The sequence below is a fragment of the Protopterus annectens genome, chromosome 9.part0 (assembly GCF_019279795.1).
Source record: "Protopterus annectens isolate FY-2018-M chromosome 9.part0, PAN1.0, whole genome shotgun sequence".
NCBI classification, from domain to species: Eukaryota; Metazoa; Chordata; order Ceratodontiformes; family Protopteridae; genus Protopterus; species Protopterus annectens.
Genome location: NC_056743.1, coordinates 524,379,745 through 524,395,791, shown reverse-complemented (window position 1 = coordinate 524,395,791; position 16,047 = coordinate 524,379,745). Strand labels below are relative to the sequence as shown.

General features: G+C 37.5%; 1 protein-coding gene across 1 annotated transcript; it reads left to right on the top strand.

Annotated features, from left to right (window-relative positions):
- The first annotated feature begins 4,471 nt into the window (after positions 1–4,471).
- ZNF703 (zinc finger protein 703) lies at positions 4,472–7,886 on the top strand. Its single transcript, XM_044083086.1, has 2 exons — positions 4,472–5,009; positions 6,093–7,886. Exons 1-2 carry the CDS (start codon positions 4,770–4,772, stop codon positions 7,488–7,490), a joined length of 1,638 nt encoding a protein of 545 aa, XP_043939021.1. The 5' UTR covers positions 4,472–4,769; the 3' UTR covers positions 7,491–7,886.
- Positions 7,887–16,047: the final 8,161 nt, after the last annotated feature.

Here is a 16,047-nt window from a genome sequence, read left to right as displayed (position 1 = left end):
AACAATAATACTTTTGGCCTTAAACATGTTCCACATACTCGCACTCCTTCCCAATGCATTCCCACACACCATCTGTCACCATTCTTTCTCCCAGTTATAAAATATCAAAAAAATTAAAAATCTTTAGTACCTAGAATGTCAACAAAGCTTACACCAGTCTGTTTTAAACTTTTTATTTATAATTTTTACCTCATATGCATGCATTAAAAATTGCATATAATACAGCTCTGTAAAGTTCTTGCTCGTGAACATGCTGCCACTGACTGGTCTTATCTAAAACTGCAACTCTTAAAGATACAGTTTTGGTCAAACTTCAGTACACCCTTTTTTCTTATGGGGACCCCCACACCTCACTGAATAGCATAACTACAATGCTAACTCATTTTGAGTAAAATAAATATATTCAGGATTTTGGCAGTGTTTAGGTAGAATGGCCAGGTTGCCACTAGTTTTGAAGAATAAGGTTTCTCACAACATTCTGTCATTCCAGTTTGCTGAAACGTTTAACCAGACACACTTAGTATGATATACTAAAGTGGAAAAAAATTAACTTATGAAGATATGGCTGCCATCACCTTACTATTTGAGGAATAATATTATAAAATAATACAACTTAGAGTGATGTGGTAGCAGAAAGATTGTATCGGCAGCATCAAGATGTTATCAAGAAATGTCTCTTCTACTTTTTACCACACTTCTTTAAACAAGCATACAGCCTGCTACCAATATAACATTATTGTTCAGGATGGCTTTCAAAATTGATAATTAAAAAAAATTATACTTAGAAAACTGTCATCACAGTCCCATAGGTTTCTTCCTGTTGTAGGTACTGGTGAAATTCTGCCACTCTATACTGTGTAAGAATCTGAATACTCCTTATACCACACTGTGCTGGGCATTTTACTACCCCTGTCATGCTTCAGTGTTTAATCTACAGCAGTTCCATAATATATTACTGAATACAGATCAGCGAGGGTTTATTTCCTCATGTGAGGAAAAAGGGAGAATATTTATTTTGAATGCAGGGAAGGATAGGATGCAAACTTAAAGCATGTGAGTAACATGTGCTCACACACACACACACACACACACACACACACACACACACACAGAAGGGAGCACAGCAGTATGGTTATGAAAGAACCTTGGGTTCAACCTCTACCAATTTTATTGCAAGATTCTGACCTTTGTAAATGTCACCCACCTTTAGTAGTCACTAGTCTACATCTACGTACATAGCATGTGGTGTTTCCTGACAGTAGCTTAGCATATACGTTTCTACCTACTGGTTACATCTTACATGCTGTACCTCCACCAAAGGTGTGTGTGTGTGTGTGTGTGTGTGTGTGTGTGTGTGTGTGTTGGGAGGCAGACAAAAAGTAAATTGATAGATTTCCCTAAAAAAAAGCAGTGAGAACACTGCAGGTTAGGTTTATAAGGATCATTGCACTCATACAAAAAAAAATGTATAAAAAGTTCCTTAAATAACAACTGCATAAGTAGTAAATATATAAATATCACCAGTCTGCAAGTACCAAAGGTGTGCAGAGACCACCTTGGATGCTGGGATCAGTTAATAATCTCAGTCCAAAAGTGTAACACATTTGATGCTATTTTATATAGCAGGGATATATTTTGAGTTCTCTCTGTGTGATTTTTCAAGACAACCAGTTTTATATGAAGAAATGAAGGTTGAGATTTAGTCATAAAATTAAGTACATAGCATAGATGTTGTGCATTTGCCATCTGTTGTAAATATAATTATATATTCAAGGAGATAATTTTATGGGGCTAAGAGATGTAACTGTATTTTAGTGCTTTTGTAATTTTAACAGCATCTCCTTAAAAACTTTTATCAGGGTAACTTTCAGTATTGATGAATGCTTAATGTTTGCTACCTAGATTTCTACTCTGTTAATAAGGAAGATAAAATTTTAAACCAAATTGTGACCTACCTTGAAGTAATTAAATAGATAATTCTGTCAATATACAAATAACTATTGCCTGTCAGCATTATTTGGCATTTTATATAGAATTGTAATGGTCACTCTTTCTAAGTAAATATGTTTTAACAGTGACTTTTAACAGCTGTAATGCATTTGATAGATTGGTTGCTTTTCCCCCTGCAATGAAACAAGGCCCCTTAAGAACCTTATTAAAGAAAATACGGGCAATAATTACCTACAACATGTAGGTTTGTATATTGACTGTATGCTACTAATCATTTGTGGGCATAGTATTGTTAACCACGACGTGACTGGAAATGGGATCACGTGGTGTAAAAACATGGACAAAAATCTTAAGGTGTCCTTTGATCTCTCACTGAAAAACATTAACTTTTCCAGCTATGCCAGCTGATCTGTACAATATTGAATTGCTGGTCTTATGTATAAAGCAATATTCCTGATCATCAATGACCTGTAAACCAAAGATTATTACTGAAAATACCACAAATTGTTTGAGGCGTTTATTTTCTCAGGAGAAGAGTACAACCATGACAATATTAAGACAAAGCAAAGTGTCTAATTTACGTGGAAAACGATACTTAAATATAAGCTCGGGTGCCCTGTTTTTTCACAGACACGGAATCTAAAGATAAAATGATAACTCCGGAAGGTGAAAGGCACATTCTATTTGAAGTAAGAAACATGTTGACCTCAGTAGTGCTGTTTTAACTAACTGTTTCATCTTCTAATCTTTCCTGAATGGCAGTCATTCACTCTGGGAAGAGAGTGTAGTCGTTTGCTGAAGGAGAAACTCTTGTCTGTTCCTTTATTTATTTTGCATTTGTTAAACAGTTGATGGAGGCTGGTTTAGAGATACTTTAGCCCTTACCTGGATTGACAGGTACAGCATAAATATTAATTTTAAAACACATTTAATAGTGAAAATCATATAGTATTTGTCTAATAATGTGGTCAGGTCCACACTCCCACCCTTTATTTCTACTATTAAAGAAGTCTTGCATGAAACTACAGATATAATATTGGTGGAAATAATGCCTGCTGCATACGCGCCCGCGTTCAAGCTGCCATTCCCCAACTTTTCAGGCTAGCATAAAATGTTAATAGATTGAGCAAAGTCATTTTTCAATAGTTGTCCTTATCTGCTAGCTAAGCTCATCAAATGCCTGTGTGTTGCATGTGTTTTTCAGATTGAATCAATCTTGCACTCAGTTTGAGAAAAAAAGTGTGTCAAGTGAATCTAGATTGACAGCCCTGACAAACAGAATGATTGATTGTGGTTGGGAAAGTGGTACTTGAAGTGATGAGACATATGACATGGGAAGGCGCCTTCTGGTTGAAATAAGCAAGCTCAGGGTGTGCGGAGTGTGTGTGCGTGTCTCTTACGTAAGTATAAGACTAAATATATTTCAACAGAAGAGATTTTTTTCTTAGGTTTGTAACGTGCAGTTCCTTAATTCTCTGGATTTCCGCCAAACTTATTTGAAGGCACAAGAAAAAAAAAATACTTCACACTACAGCTCTAGACAGACCTCTTCTCATTAAAATAAATGACAAAAAGTAAAAATCGGCAACAAAGACCCAATTGAGACACTTGGTACTTAAATGATAATCTAATATAATTTGCAACATCATTTACTGATTGACACTTCTTGTTGTAAAGTCACTATGTCTCATTATTTTAGAGGGGAAGCAAACACTTTTAAAAGAATCAGGACAGTAGAAAGAAAAAGGCAGCTAAAGATGTGTGCTTCTGCTTTCTTTAATCTATTTTATTACACCTTTATGTATCATTACCTACTATTGTAAGTCTACGTGCTTGTGCACCGATTCACCCTATGTTACTTTAGTCATTCAACAAGTTATTCCCGGAATCATCTTAATTCTTCCCCCTTTGCTATTTCTTGGGAAATTATAAGATGTATGGCATCGCTTTTGTTGCTTTCACCAAGCAGTCTCATTGGTCTAGTCATGGGTCTAGACTGAGAATGATGACTCAGTTAAGAAAAGAAGTGGCACATAGATAAACACAACTACCTTACAATACAAATCAAAATCACTCTGCAGTTGGTAACCGTGGCATTAATGGGCTGCCTCCTTCCTGAAAACAATTTCTTGAGTTTGAAACCCGTCTTCTTAAGTGAATCTGGAATAATTGTACACATCCAAAATCAAGCAAGTAAACTTCATGGTTATTTACTTTTTCAATGTGGTAATATAAATTACGGGAGAAGATATGCTGTTTAGCCCCATTTACAGGTTACCACACTGAAATAAGGGGTGTACTCTGACATTGAAGTTGTGTCTCTTTAAGACACAAGATTGCTTAACCCCTTCCCCTTATTTTAATATTTTAAGCCCACCTTTTCCCTTTCATGTCGGAGAGACCCCGCCTATCCTTCTTTGAAGGGTGTCCAGACTCCGCCTTCTCTCCTTTTTTGTCAACTGTTGATACACACCCTTTCTCTTTATTTTGACTGCCTCGATTCCCTTCTCTTCAGTGGTGCGTCTCGCTGGCTCTGCCCTTCTGTGTTGTGTTCCGCCCATAACACATGCCGAAAGCTGCCATTGGTTGATGCAGTTATCCCTTTGAAGTTACTCTTTGGTTCGGTTGCTTGACTTGTTCAGAGGTGCGGAGAAAGCTGTTGAAGGGGCTGGTCTTGTGCAGGAATTGCTAAACTAATAACGCAGAGCGTTGCAGGGTTGTTGACTGTACTCGAAGAGCAAAGCAAACCTTGAAAGGATCCAGGACGCTGTGTTCACTTAAGCCTCACTTTTTTCCCCTTTCGCCCCTGGTCTCTCCAAATGAACAGTTCCCCCTCTGGATGTAACCAAAGGACACCCGACCAGCGTGCTGAGCTGACCCACGCCCTCCCGAGACAGCCTTCTGCTCCGGGCTCTCAAGCTCTCGCCCCTTCTGACCCGGTGAGACAAGCAAAGCGACTTCCTATCCGAGTTCTGAAGATGCTGACTGCCCACACAGGTCAACTACTACACCCCGAGTATCTGCAGCCGTTGTCTTCCACGCCAGTCAGTCCAATTGAAGTAAGTCCCTATTCTTGTTCTTTTATTTTTGTAGCTTAGTGCTGCATGGCAGTGATGAGTGTGTTCAATTGAAAAGTCATTACTATTATTTGTCACTATACTAAAGTTCTGGTGACTTCTTGTCCTGTCCCCAAATAAATGACGGCATTGCGCAGTGATTATACAATCTACAGCATTAAAACCTTTAAGTCTGCAGCTGTTGGAACATGCGAGAGAAGTAGTGTTGTCTGTCTTTGAACTGAAATGATTATTCAGTTATGCAGATTATCGGTCTTAATGCATTGAATACTATCCACTGCTTAGCTAAAAGCTATCCTGCCCTAAGGGCAGCTGCCCCCCCCCCCCCCCATATCCGCACACGCAGCACCTTTTATTCGAGGTCTGTATTTTGTGATGTGTGTAAAAATGTTTGTGTGTGTGTGTGTATATATATATATATATATATATATATATATATATAATGTGTGTGTGTGTGTGTGTGTGTGTGTGTGTGTATATATATATATAGAGAGAGAGAGAGAGCAAAATTTAGAAACCTCTGTGTTTATGTACTATTAACTTGAGGGGAAGCAGTCAATTAAAAATCGGGTTAGCGTATGTTTCTTTTGTATTGGCGTTCCTTAATGCAAGCTAGCTTTTTAAGATTCCCAGTATCAGAATGGTGCGCGCACTTGCAGTCTTTGCTTAGTCTGCATTTTTGTTTTCAAACTGCATTGAAATGCTAGTAAATGTTGTTCTTTTCAGTGCAGTACTTAATCCAGGCGTACCCCATAACAATGAAACAAAACCGCATCCTTCCTTCCAGATGATAGCTTGATTTTTGCGCTGCCTTTTTCCTTGAACGTTTGCTTTTAATCTTAATGTGCAAATCCTCATTGCCAGTTACATAAATTCAGAAAAAAGACTAGCTGAAACAATGGCTGAAATTTTGATTGATCTTCCGCTCCGTTTATGAGGACAAGTTTGGCCTTCATGACATGACGTTTTTACATTATGTACAGATATTGGGTAGTTTAAGATTTAATTTATTTAGCAAGCATTTAAAAAATCAGCTAACAATGTATTTGTTATCTTTCTCTTTAGTTGGATGCTAAGAAAAGTCCGTTGGCGCTGTTAGCTCTGACTTGTTCTCAGATTGGAAAGCCAGACCCACCTTCTTCCTCAAAGCTTAATTCTGTGGCATCTAGTGGTATGAACGAGAAGGATTCTGGCAGGTCATCGATGAAACTTGGGGAACCTACAAATGAGGATAAGTCGAGCTTCAAGCCTTATTCCAAAGCTGGGGGTGAGCCCAGGAAGGAAGGAGTCTCATGCGGTGCCAATGGGGATAAATCCGGTTTCCGAGTCCCGAGCGCCACCTGTCAGCCCTTTCCACCTCATGCAGCCTCTCCGAATGCCAGAGGCAACTCGCCTCCGCAGACAGATCATTGCAAAACAAGTGACAACCAAGATAAGGAGTCAGAGCCATCAAAGCCTAGTTCGGATAATTCGCAACCTGGGGCCAGTCTGACTAGAGCCAGTGCGAGCTCTAGTTCCTCTGGTTCTGAGTCTGGCCAGCATGGAGAACTCACCAGCCCTGGGACAAAGCCTGATCTACAAGGACTGGGACCCGGGCATGTAGCTCCAGTGTCACCATACAAGCCTGGACATTCAGTCTTCCCTTTGCCTCCTTCCAGTATAGGCTATCATGGATCAATCGTTGGAGCTTATGCTGGTTACCCCTCTCAGTTTGTTTCTGGACTGGATCATGCTAAAACGAGTCTTGTTGGGAGTCAGTTGCCTGGGACTTTGGGCTTACCTGGGAAACCTCACAGTTCTAGCCCACTTACAGGAGCTTCTCCGCCATCTTTCATGCAAGGATTATGTAGAGACCCTTACTGTCTGAGCTACCACAGCGCTCCTCACCTAGGAAGCAGCAACTGCTCCACGTGTGTTCACGATCCAACATCTCTGAAATCCGGATATCCTTTGGTTTACCCAACGCATGCTCTCCATTCTGTCCACCCAACTTCTCTGTCTTCCAGTGCCACCACGAGCTTGCAGGGGCACCCGTTGTACACATACGGTTTCATGTTGCAAAACGACCCTGTGCCTCATATATGTAACTGGGTGTCTGCCAGTGGACCTTGCGACAAACGTTTTGCCACTTCGGAAGAATTGCTCAGTCATTTGCGCACACACACAGCTTTACCTGGGGCAGACAAACTATTGGCTGGGTATCCTACTTCAGGCCTAGGTTCTGCCACCTCTTGCCACCTTCATTTGCCGTCAACTGCCCCAGGAAGTCCTAGTACTCTACCAGGATCGCTGTCTCTGAGGAGTCCGCATACACTGGGACTGAACAGATACCATCCATACAAGACTCATCTGTCTACAGCGGGTCTTCCAGTAACAGCTTTGCCAACTGCAGGACCATATTATTCCCCTTATGCACTATACGGACAAAGGCTAACCTCAGCATCTGCTCTTGGGTACCAGTAACAGTATATCAAACTTGATTTGCTCTTCTTGGACTGATGTGTATTTATTTACTGTATGTTAGCTTAAAGCTGGGGAAATAAGTGCATTATTACACCAATGAAATAACATTATGCAAAAAGTCTCTATATCCAAAAAGCGAACAAAAAATCGATAAACCATCAATCCACTTTTGTTTCACTTAACTGTTTTCAGCCTTTTTTCTGGGGGATTTATTGCATGTTTCTTCTCACTCAGTACATTAGTTTGGATATCATTTACAAATTATTTTTAATTTGTACAGTTAACAAGAGATGTAATATTTTTTGTATTGTATATTGGGGAACAAGATGGCAGTGCTATCCAAAATGGGAAGTCTTATTTTGTTAATAAATGACAACTTGATATATTGAAAAGCAAGTGCTGTGTTGTTGTTACTTTGTCTTTAAGATATTTTAAGTATGTCCCTATCACGGGGACTCTTGTGTGTTCTAAAGAATATGATGTGGTAACAAACAGAAACAGCATTCATACTGTACAGATATCCAAAATTACCAAGCAACCAGCGGTGTTCACAATTTAACAAAATAAGGGTATGCAAACCTCTAACTCTCAAGTACAAGAAGTATGGATAAAGACAACATTTATAAGGGACAAAGGCCCATATCAGGGACGGATTCTAAATACTGATCTTAAAAGCATAGTATTTTGTTTTCTCCCGTTAGCTTACATTTTCTGACTGAAACTCACAGATGACATCATTTAGTGACTTCCTTAATGGTTTGCCAGAAAACCACACATTTTATGAGAAACAAACCAAAAATCTGGGTATTCTGTGAAGATATGGACTGTTGAGAGGAAAACCTTGTTTTGGGAGGTTATGCAGGCAACTTTCTGTGGGATGGATGCTGGGAGTAGTTTCTAAATGTTAAACCCCACAATTGTCAAAACTGAAATTTGTAGTGCCTTTTAGCCCGTGATTACTAAATGACTGGGTTTTCTACATTTCAGTGACTGCATTATGTGCCTATTCACTATCTTTAAAAAACCATGACCAGTCATATGATCCGGCACCTAGATGCAAAGAAAAGGCCTCGGCTGTTAATTGACATCCGAACGAAAAGACGTAGATGTTTTAACTGAGTTATGAAATGGGAATCTATCACCATCTGGTGGCGAATGTGTCGTATTGTCACACCGAGTTATTATCACCGAGCATTTCCTACGAAACAGCAAGCAAAATAAACACAGCAGTGTAAATTAAGTATCCAGACTGCATTGCAACATTCGGGCCAACAAGGCAAATATGATCCCTTCTAGTAGTGTATGCATCATTAATGTAGAGCCGCAGTTTTAGTAAATCAATTCGGTAAGAATTGTATTGTTAAAGTTGTCGAAACAAATGGCTCTGTATGTTTTTGAAAAGTGGTAGAAGCTAACCATACTAAGCTGGTAAATGACTTAGTTGCTGTACTTTTACTTCCTGTGAAATATGTTAAAGGAAAAACTAATCTAATCGGGAGTAAATAAATTTGTGTGTGTAACTTAAAGGGGGCATTAGCCTTGTAAAGTGCGTCGGGTTTTCAAGGATTTTTTACTTAAGTTCCCCATACTAACCCACGTTTGCCTCATATTTTTGATTCTTCTGTTCCTTATAAAATTTGTAGTTTTCTGGCAAATCTGAGGATTGAAGTCACTAAACGTACAATTTAGCTTAAGAGCTAATATCCTTTAGAAAATGCATGCTAATAAAAATCCTATTCTGCAACTTTCTAAGTTTACGAGAGCAGTGTTTAAAATCTGTCCCTATTTTCCGGCCTTTGTCCGTATTTCTTGCACTCGGAGATTGAAAGATTTGCTAAGTTGCGTTTTTCCTTGTTCAAATTAACGTTCTTGGGAATAATCGAGTGTGATGAAAGGTCATAGTATAATGTCCACTTTGAGGAGTCATAGAGAAGGTAGGCCCTTGCGGGGTTCCTAACTGCATTTACTCTATTTTTGCAATTATTTTGAAATACCGGTTCCCAAGTTTTGGATGCCCATTATATAAATATACACGATTACCTTTCCTGTATTCCTCCTTATGCTTTCCTGAAGTCTTGCTTAAACTGCTAAGGGCTGAGAACACTTTATGATGGCAAAATAATGCTAAGCAACAGTGCAGATTTAAACTTTTCCTCCATCAAAGTGTTATTCAAGTAGGGTTACCACCTGTCCCACTTTGAGAGGGACAGTCCCTCTTTGGGCAGTTGTGTCCTAACAAAGAATATTAAAAAGGGCAAATGTCCTGAGATTGTAGGACATAATTATGTCCCATATTTTATGTAATAGTTACATAAAATAGTTATTTCTGTATCTAAAATACCTAAATGTTTCAAGAAACATAATAAGCAACTAAACTGCTACAAGAATAATCTTTTATTTAGGGAAAAAAGTTAAGTTCTATCTTTTATACTGACCCGTGGGTATGTGTAGGCCTGTAAAATCTGATGCGTGTCCCGAAAATGTCCCACTTTGGCCATTTGAAAAGGTGGCAACCCTATATTCAAGGCACCATCCCAAGTTACTCACGTATTTATTGGTTGTTCCAGATATTTTTTTATTTGTTGTCCGCGCCCTCAAAAACATGTCATTCTCCATAATGCCCCCTCCTATACATACACCGCACCCGCTCTGTCTCAATATATGGTCTCAGATACGTGTTACGTTTGCAGTTTTGCATACTAGGCACTTGCACACAACTTAATTTCAGTTGTGCTTCCAATTCCTCATGATGCAAGTTTGTTGTGTGTTACATGTACATTGAGTTGATATGCAGAGCAATGGTCCGAAGCACATTATCAAATTATTGCACAGTGAGTAAAGGTTAAGGGAATACAGTATAGTAAACAAGGTGAATGTGGAAGGTGCATTGACAGACCTCTCAACCAATCAGGGAAAAGTAAAAAAAAAAAAAAAAAAAGGGAACATCAGGGACACGTTTAAAATATTAGTACTATTAAGTTGAAACATTGAGAGAATCAGAGCATATGAAATAATACACGTTTTCTGAAGTAAAAGAAGTGTATAACTCTTAATTATTGTCAATTATTAAGTGTAATTCACCACCTTTCTGCCCAAAGTCACTAGTTTTTAGGAGGAATTCAGAGGGACGGAGCTAAAATTTGAGTCAAAATCTGGGACATCCCTGAAAATTAGGGACAGTTGAGAGGTATGTAGCATTGACCTTCAGACAGACAAATGTTACAATTGAAAACTAACTTGTGACATAGTGGCTTACAAGGTGCGTGTCAGGCTGAGCCACATGCTTCAATGCTATAATATATTGCGATGATCAAACACATGAAATTACACACACACACACACACTTGTGACAAACCATTTACAGACGCGTTTTTTTTAGTGCGTGTATGCACGCTAAGTTAAGAGTAAACTGTGGAATGGGTTTAGTGCATACTAAAGATACCTGATAGTGTTTAGTGCTCAGTTTTTTGTTTAAAAGTGAGTTGTATACTGATTTGGAAGGGGGACGGGTGGTATGTAGCAAACTAAAATGTTTATTCACCTTATTATATTAGACCGGGAGTGCAGAAGTGGAAAAGAAAGGGTCTAAGCCCCGGGCATGCGTCTCAACCTCTTAGTGCAAGAAATGCAGACAAAGCCTGAAATATAGAGGGCAAAGGACAAAGCTAGGGACAACATTTAAATATTGTTCTTATAAACGTAGAAAGCTGCTAAAATAACTGTGATAGCATGCTTTTAAAAAAAAAATATGTGAAGTCTGAAACTCAGATGTTTGTCATTATTTAGTGACTTCAGTCTTCAGTGAACTGTCAGAAAGCCAAGAAGAAAGGGTAAGAAAATCTGGACAGTTGAGAGGAATGCCAACCGGGCCCTGGTGGTGTTAAAGTATCAAGTGGTTCGGTTGATACCAACATTGTTTACGAGATCATTCAGTTCGGGTTGTAGGAAGCTGGGCTAATCAAGACTTGGAAGGCCTACGTGCACTTTACAGCTTCTATTTCCAAGCATTCTGATGAAGCCTTGGCTAAACTTGGTCTTAATTCATGACAGTAATAACACAATTACTCCGTCAGATCTTTTTTCACCTAGTTGGCTAGTGTAGCTTCAGACTGTATGTTGTGATATTGATAAAACGGAAAAAAATATTGTAGTTTTCGAAAAAGTAAATTTGCAAATTAAGTAAATTTAGAATAGCTAAATCAAATTTAGAAGCAGATTATAACAAGATCTGCTGTAGAAAAGCTACGTTAAATCGTAGTAGGTTCTGTATTTAAGGGGGTTATATTAGTTTATCCATACCGCTCAACGTTCTGGTAAAGAATATTGGGTAAAGCCAAAAATGTAAAAAAGTCAAAAAAACAGTTTCATCACTATGATTTTTTGAAACCGGAAGAATTGTGCATCTCTAGTGCCTGTCATTACCGACTGGCTGTAATTTGTAGTAATATACCAGAAATAGGGTTGCCACCTTTTCAAATGGGCTAAAGTGGGACATTTTCGGTACAAATATCAGATTTTACAGGCCGACACATACCCACGGTCAGTACAAAGGATAGAACTTAACTTTTTTGCCTAAATAAAAGCTTATTCTTGTAGCATTTTAGTTGCTTATTCGGTTTCTTATAACATTTAGGTATTTTATATACAGGATAACTATTTTTATGCAACTATTACATAAAATATAGGAAATAATTTTGTCCTACAATCTCAGGACATTTGCCATTTTTAAATTTTTTTGTCAGGACACATCTGCCCAAAGAGGGACTGTCCCTCTCAAAGTGGGACAGGTGGTAACCCTAACCAGAAAATATATTTTTAGGAGGGGCAGTTGAGAGAGAGGGCTCGGTCTACAAGGGACACTGCCTTAAATAAATCCCTCGTTACAATGGGCATACATGTGTTGTTATTTAGCTTATGTTAATTGTATAATATTCAAAAGTGCCAGGGATAAATAAGCGGCCGAATGGGTGCAGTCACAATTGCAGTTGTCCCTTCCAAAGTTATAAGGAAGCCTGATTTGGCCAGGAATTTAGCGTTTTATAAATACAACCAAGATTTCTGCTTAAACAATCAGAACCTTTCAAAAATAAAAATGGGCGTTGCTCCCTTAATACTAAAATATGAATCTTAATTAGGGCAAAAGCAGTTAAAATGCTGAGGGTGCATGTGGAACACACACTAACGAAACAGACATACCGTTTGTACACACACACACACACACACACTACCCATGGTTTGCATCGCAGTTTCCCGGAAGGAGTCCATTGCCTGCTATGTTGTATTTAAAAAGGAGATGGCAGACACTACAGTACTTTTAGAGCAATCCCAATGCACCCGAAGATGAAAACCACAATACCAGCAGTTAAAAGAAAGCTAATGACAGATTGCAAATTAATATTGCCAAGACGAAAATAACAATTGCTTCTAAGTAGATGTACATAAGAGTGAATTTTCTACACGCACTGTTTTCAAAAGACAAAAGCAGAAACAAATAGCGTATATGGACAAGCCTGAGAACGATAAGAACTCGTAAAGTAAAACAGCATGTACTGTTAACAGAAAATATCATAGCAAATGAAATAAATTCATTCAAAATAAATGTTTCAAAACAACCGCGTGAAATGGCTCATGATACGGCTACAGTCCCTTTCTTACGGATGGGAAGGGCTTGGACTTCATAGATACTAACTTCTAAATTGGCAGCCATTCCTTTTTCATCATGACCATACTGTAATAACCGATTTTCTGTAATTTCCTGAACCCTGTTCTTTTGGAATGGAAAATAATGCTCCGGATTCCTTTCCATTTTTATTTAAGCAGTACTGGTGTTTCCCACCGTCATTAACTGCTTTTCCCACGGAACTAAGTTGTTCTTAATATATTTAAATAACGTATTCTACTACTTATTACACCAAAGGTTAATATATATAAGTATATATATATATATATATATATATATATATATATATATATATATATATGCATCAAGATAACTGCATTTAACTAGAGTCCTACATCAGCAAAAGGCCATCTTTGAAATTAGTCTTTTTTAATTAATTAATGCATTGAGTTCTTAATATCTTTCACTGTGTTGTGCAAGCGATTAACTCAGAACGGCTTTTCAAAATATTCCCTTTAGTAAAATAAATAAAAAGGGCACTATCAAGGAGACCAAACTTTTAAAAATGAGCCTAACAGAAAAGGTTGTTCAAAGTTCTGCAACTAAAACATCACCTGTATAAACTCATATCGGAAGAAACATTGAAATCCATACTTTTTCTCTTGAACACGAGCTTTAATTATTTAAGGAGAGCTAAACTGTGCATTAAGTGATGGGTGGAATATTTTGTAATGGCGTATATTCAAGTATGATCTAAACTTGTATGTTTTTGGCTTGTAAGTTTACGTCTTCCGCAGTGGCAATAAACTTTCAGTAATAGTATTTTTCGGCACTAACAAGTCTTCCTTTATTGGGTTGACCTTGTGCTGTTTTTCCAGAATTTAATGAGAAAATAGTTTAGTGGAAGTATCCTTAATGTGGTTTGGGGTGTCATTAACAGAATAATTATATAAAGAACAAGTAGTGCTTAAAATTTATACTTTTGCCAAGTTTTTTTTCTTTTTACAGTAAGTAATTTAATAAATTTGCCTTTTTTTATTCCACTGGGATTATTTTTATAAACTGGCAGAATAAATTGGTAGACAAGCAAGCAAAAGTTGAGACTATTCTAATGGTACACCTGAAAAGTGGTACAGTTTAGAAATTATTACCTCTACTGTGTAAGGCGAAGGTTAGGTTGTAACATTCCATTGTGTCTGCCTGTCTCTATACATATGCATCTGTTAGAATGCAACATGTTAAAAATACAGTTTTCAAGCATAAAATGGATGGCACTTATGCACATTGTGTGTGTATGTATGTATATATATATATATATATATGTGTGTGTATAATATATACATATATGCAGACACTTTTGTTGAGTTGCATACACAAGAACTTAATACAAAGTGCTAGCTGGCATTAGATGTATTATTCTGTTGAGTCTTATAGAATGTATTAATCAACTGAGTATTACAAAATACTTAATTTTGGAACTGCAAAATGTAAGTGTAATGTAGTCCATATTTCAGAGTCTTTCAAGTTGCTTAAGACATGGTCAGAGGCAATATACCAGTCTGCTGTAAAGCAATATACTTTGAATTGTGTTTCATTGAAAAAAAAAAATACAAACATTAATGCCACTTCATTAAATGCACTGTTTCAAGGTAAGTGAAACTCGTATGTTCTAAGTATGTAAACTTTTTTCCCTAACCTTTAGTTTTTATTTTATTAATAATAATATGCATTTACTCTTTAATGCTTACATTAATTTTATTGGGTTGCTGGACCAGTCCAAGGAAACCTTTTCATTTATCTGCTCCCTTAAGGTGACATGTAATAAGGCCAAAGTATCAATACATAATTAACATGATACAATTTAAGAAATTAAGCAAAACATTGTGTGACAATTAACTGTTAGTATATATACAGTAATAAAAAGTACATGAAGCAAAACATATTGGTTAGGGGACTCTTGGTAAGTGAAAATGCAGTATCTTGTATAGTAATTTCAGGCATATGGCTTAGTTTGACAAACTCTTGTTATGATGTTGAGACAATTATTATCAGGGAATGGGTTCCAAAGGTGTGTATTGGGAGGAGGGAGCATACGTCATTGAGAATATTCAACATTCTTGGATTCTCATAAGGTTAGACAGATGCGTTCCTGAGAGAGAAGTGGAGAATGTAAAGCCACTGTCCATGCTGACACAAATTCATTTAAGCGTGCAGAGTATGACTCTCTCTCTCTATGATATACACACACACATAAATGTGCACTTCTCATTGTATAACGTAAAGTATGTGGAGCATGTTTTTTTGCTTCAGTGACTCAGCTACTGAAAATTTTTGCCTGTAGTCCAGTGTTCGGATTTACTCCGGATTCTGATCCCAGATCATAAACCGCAATTTGAATGCTATCTGTACACTTTTTTTTCTTGATATGCCTGTTTCCATCCAAAAATGTAGTGGTTTATTAGCTACTTGAAATCAGTTATATATTGTATTTACCCATACCTTTGTTGTCAGGATTGTGGCTGAATAGGGCCCATAATCACCAGTTTACTTACATAATTAACAATGAATAAATTCAATTGCAACTAGAATTGAAAGTCTTTATCATTCTTACTCAGTTACATTTTGAATTAACCAAAGATTCTGTTGGTAATATGATATTCTACACACGTTGTAAACCCAATCCCTTTACGGGTGACTCCATCTTTAAGTTTGTTACAGTCAATGATACCATGATGTGACTTGCCCTGGAACTTGCGATGTATTCCATTAAATTAATTGAATAAGATGAATGAGAATGAAAAAATAGAGAAGACTCTTAGAAGAAGCTGAATACCATCAGCGTAAATGGCCAATACAAGTGGCCAGCATTATTATTAAACTGAGCCATGTTGAATTCCAGCTGATATCCCCATCTAGTTTTCATTGCATTTCAGATTT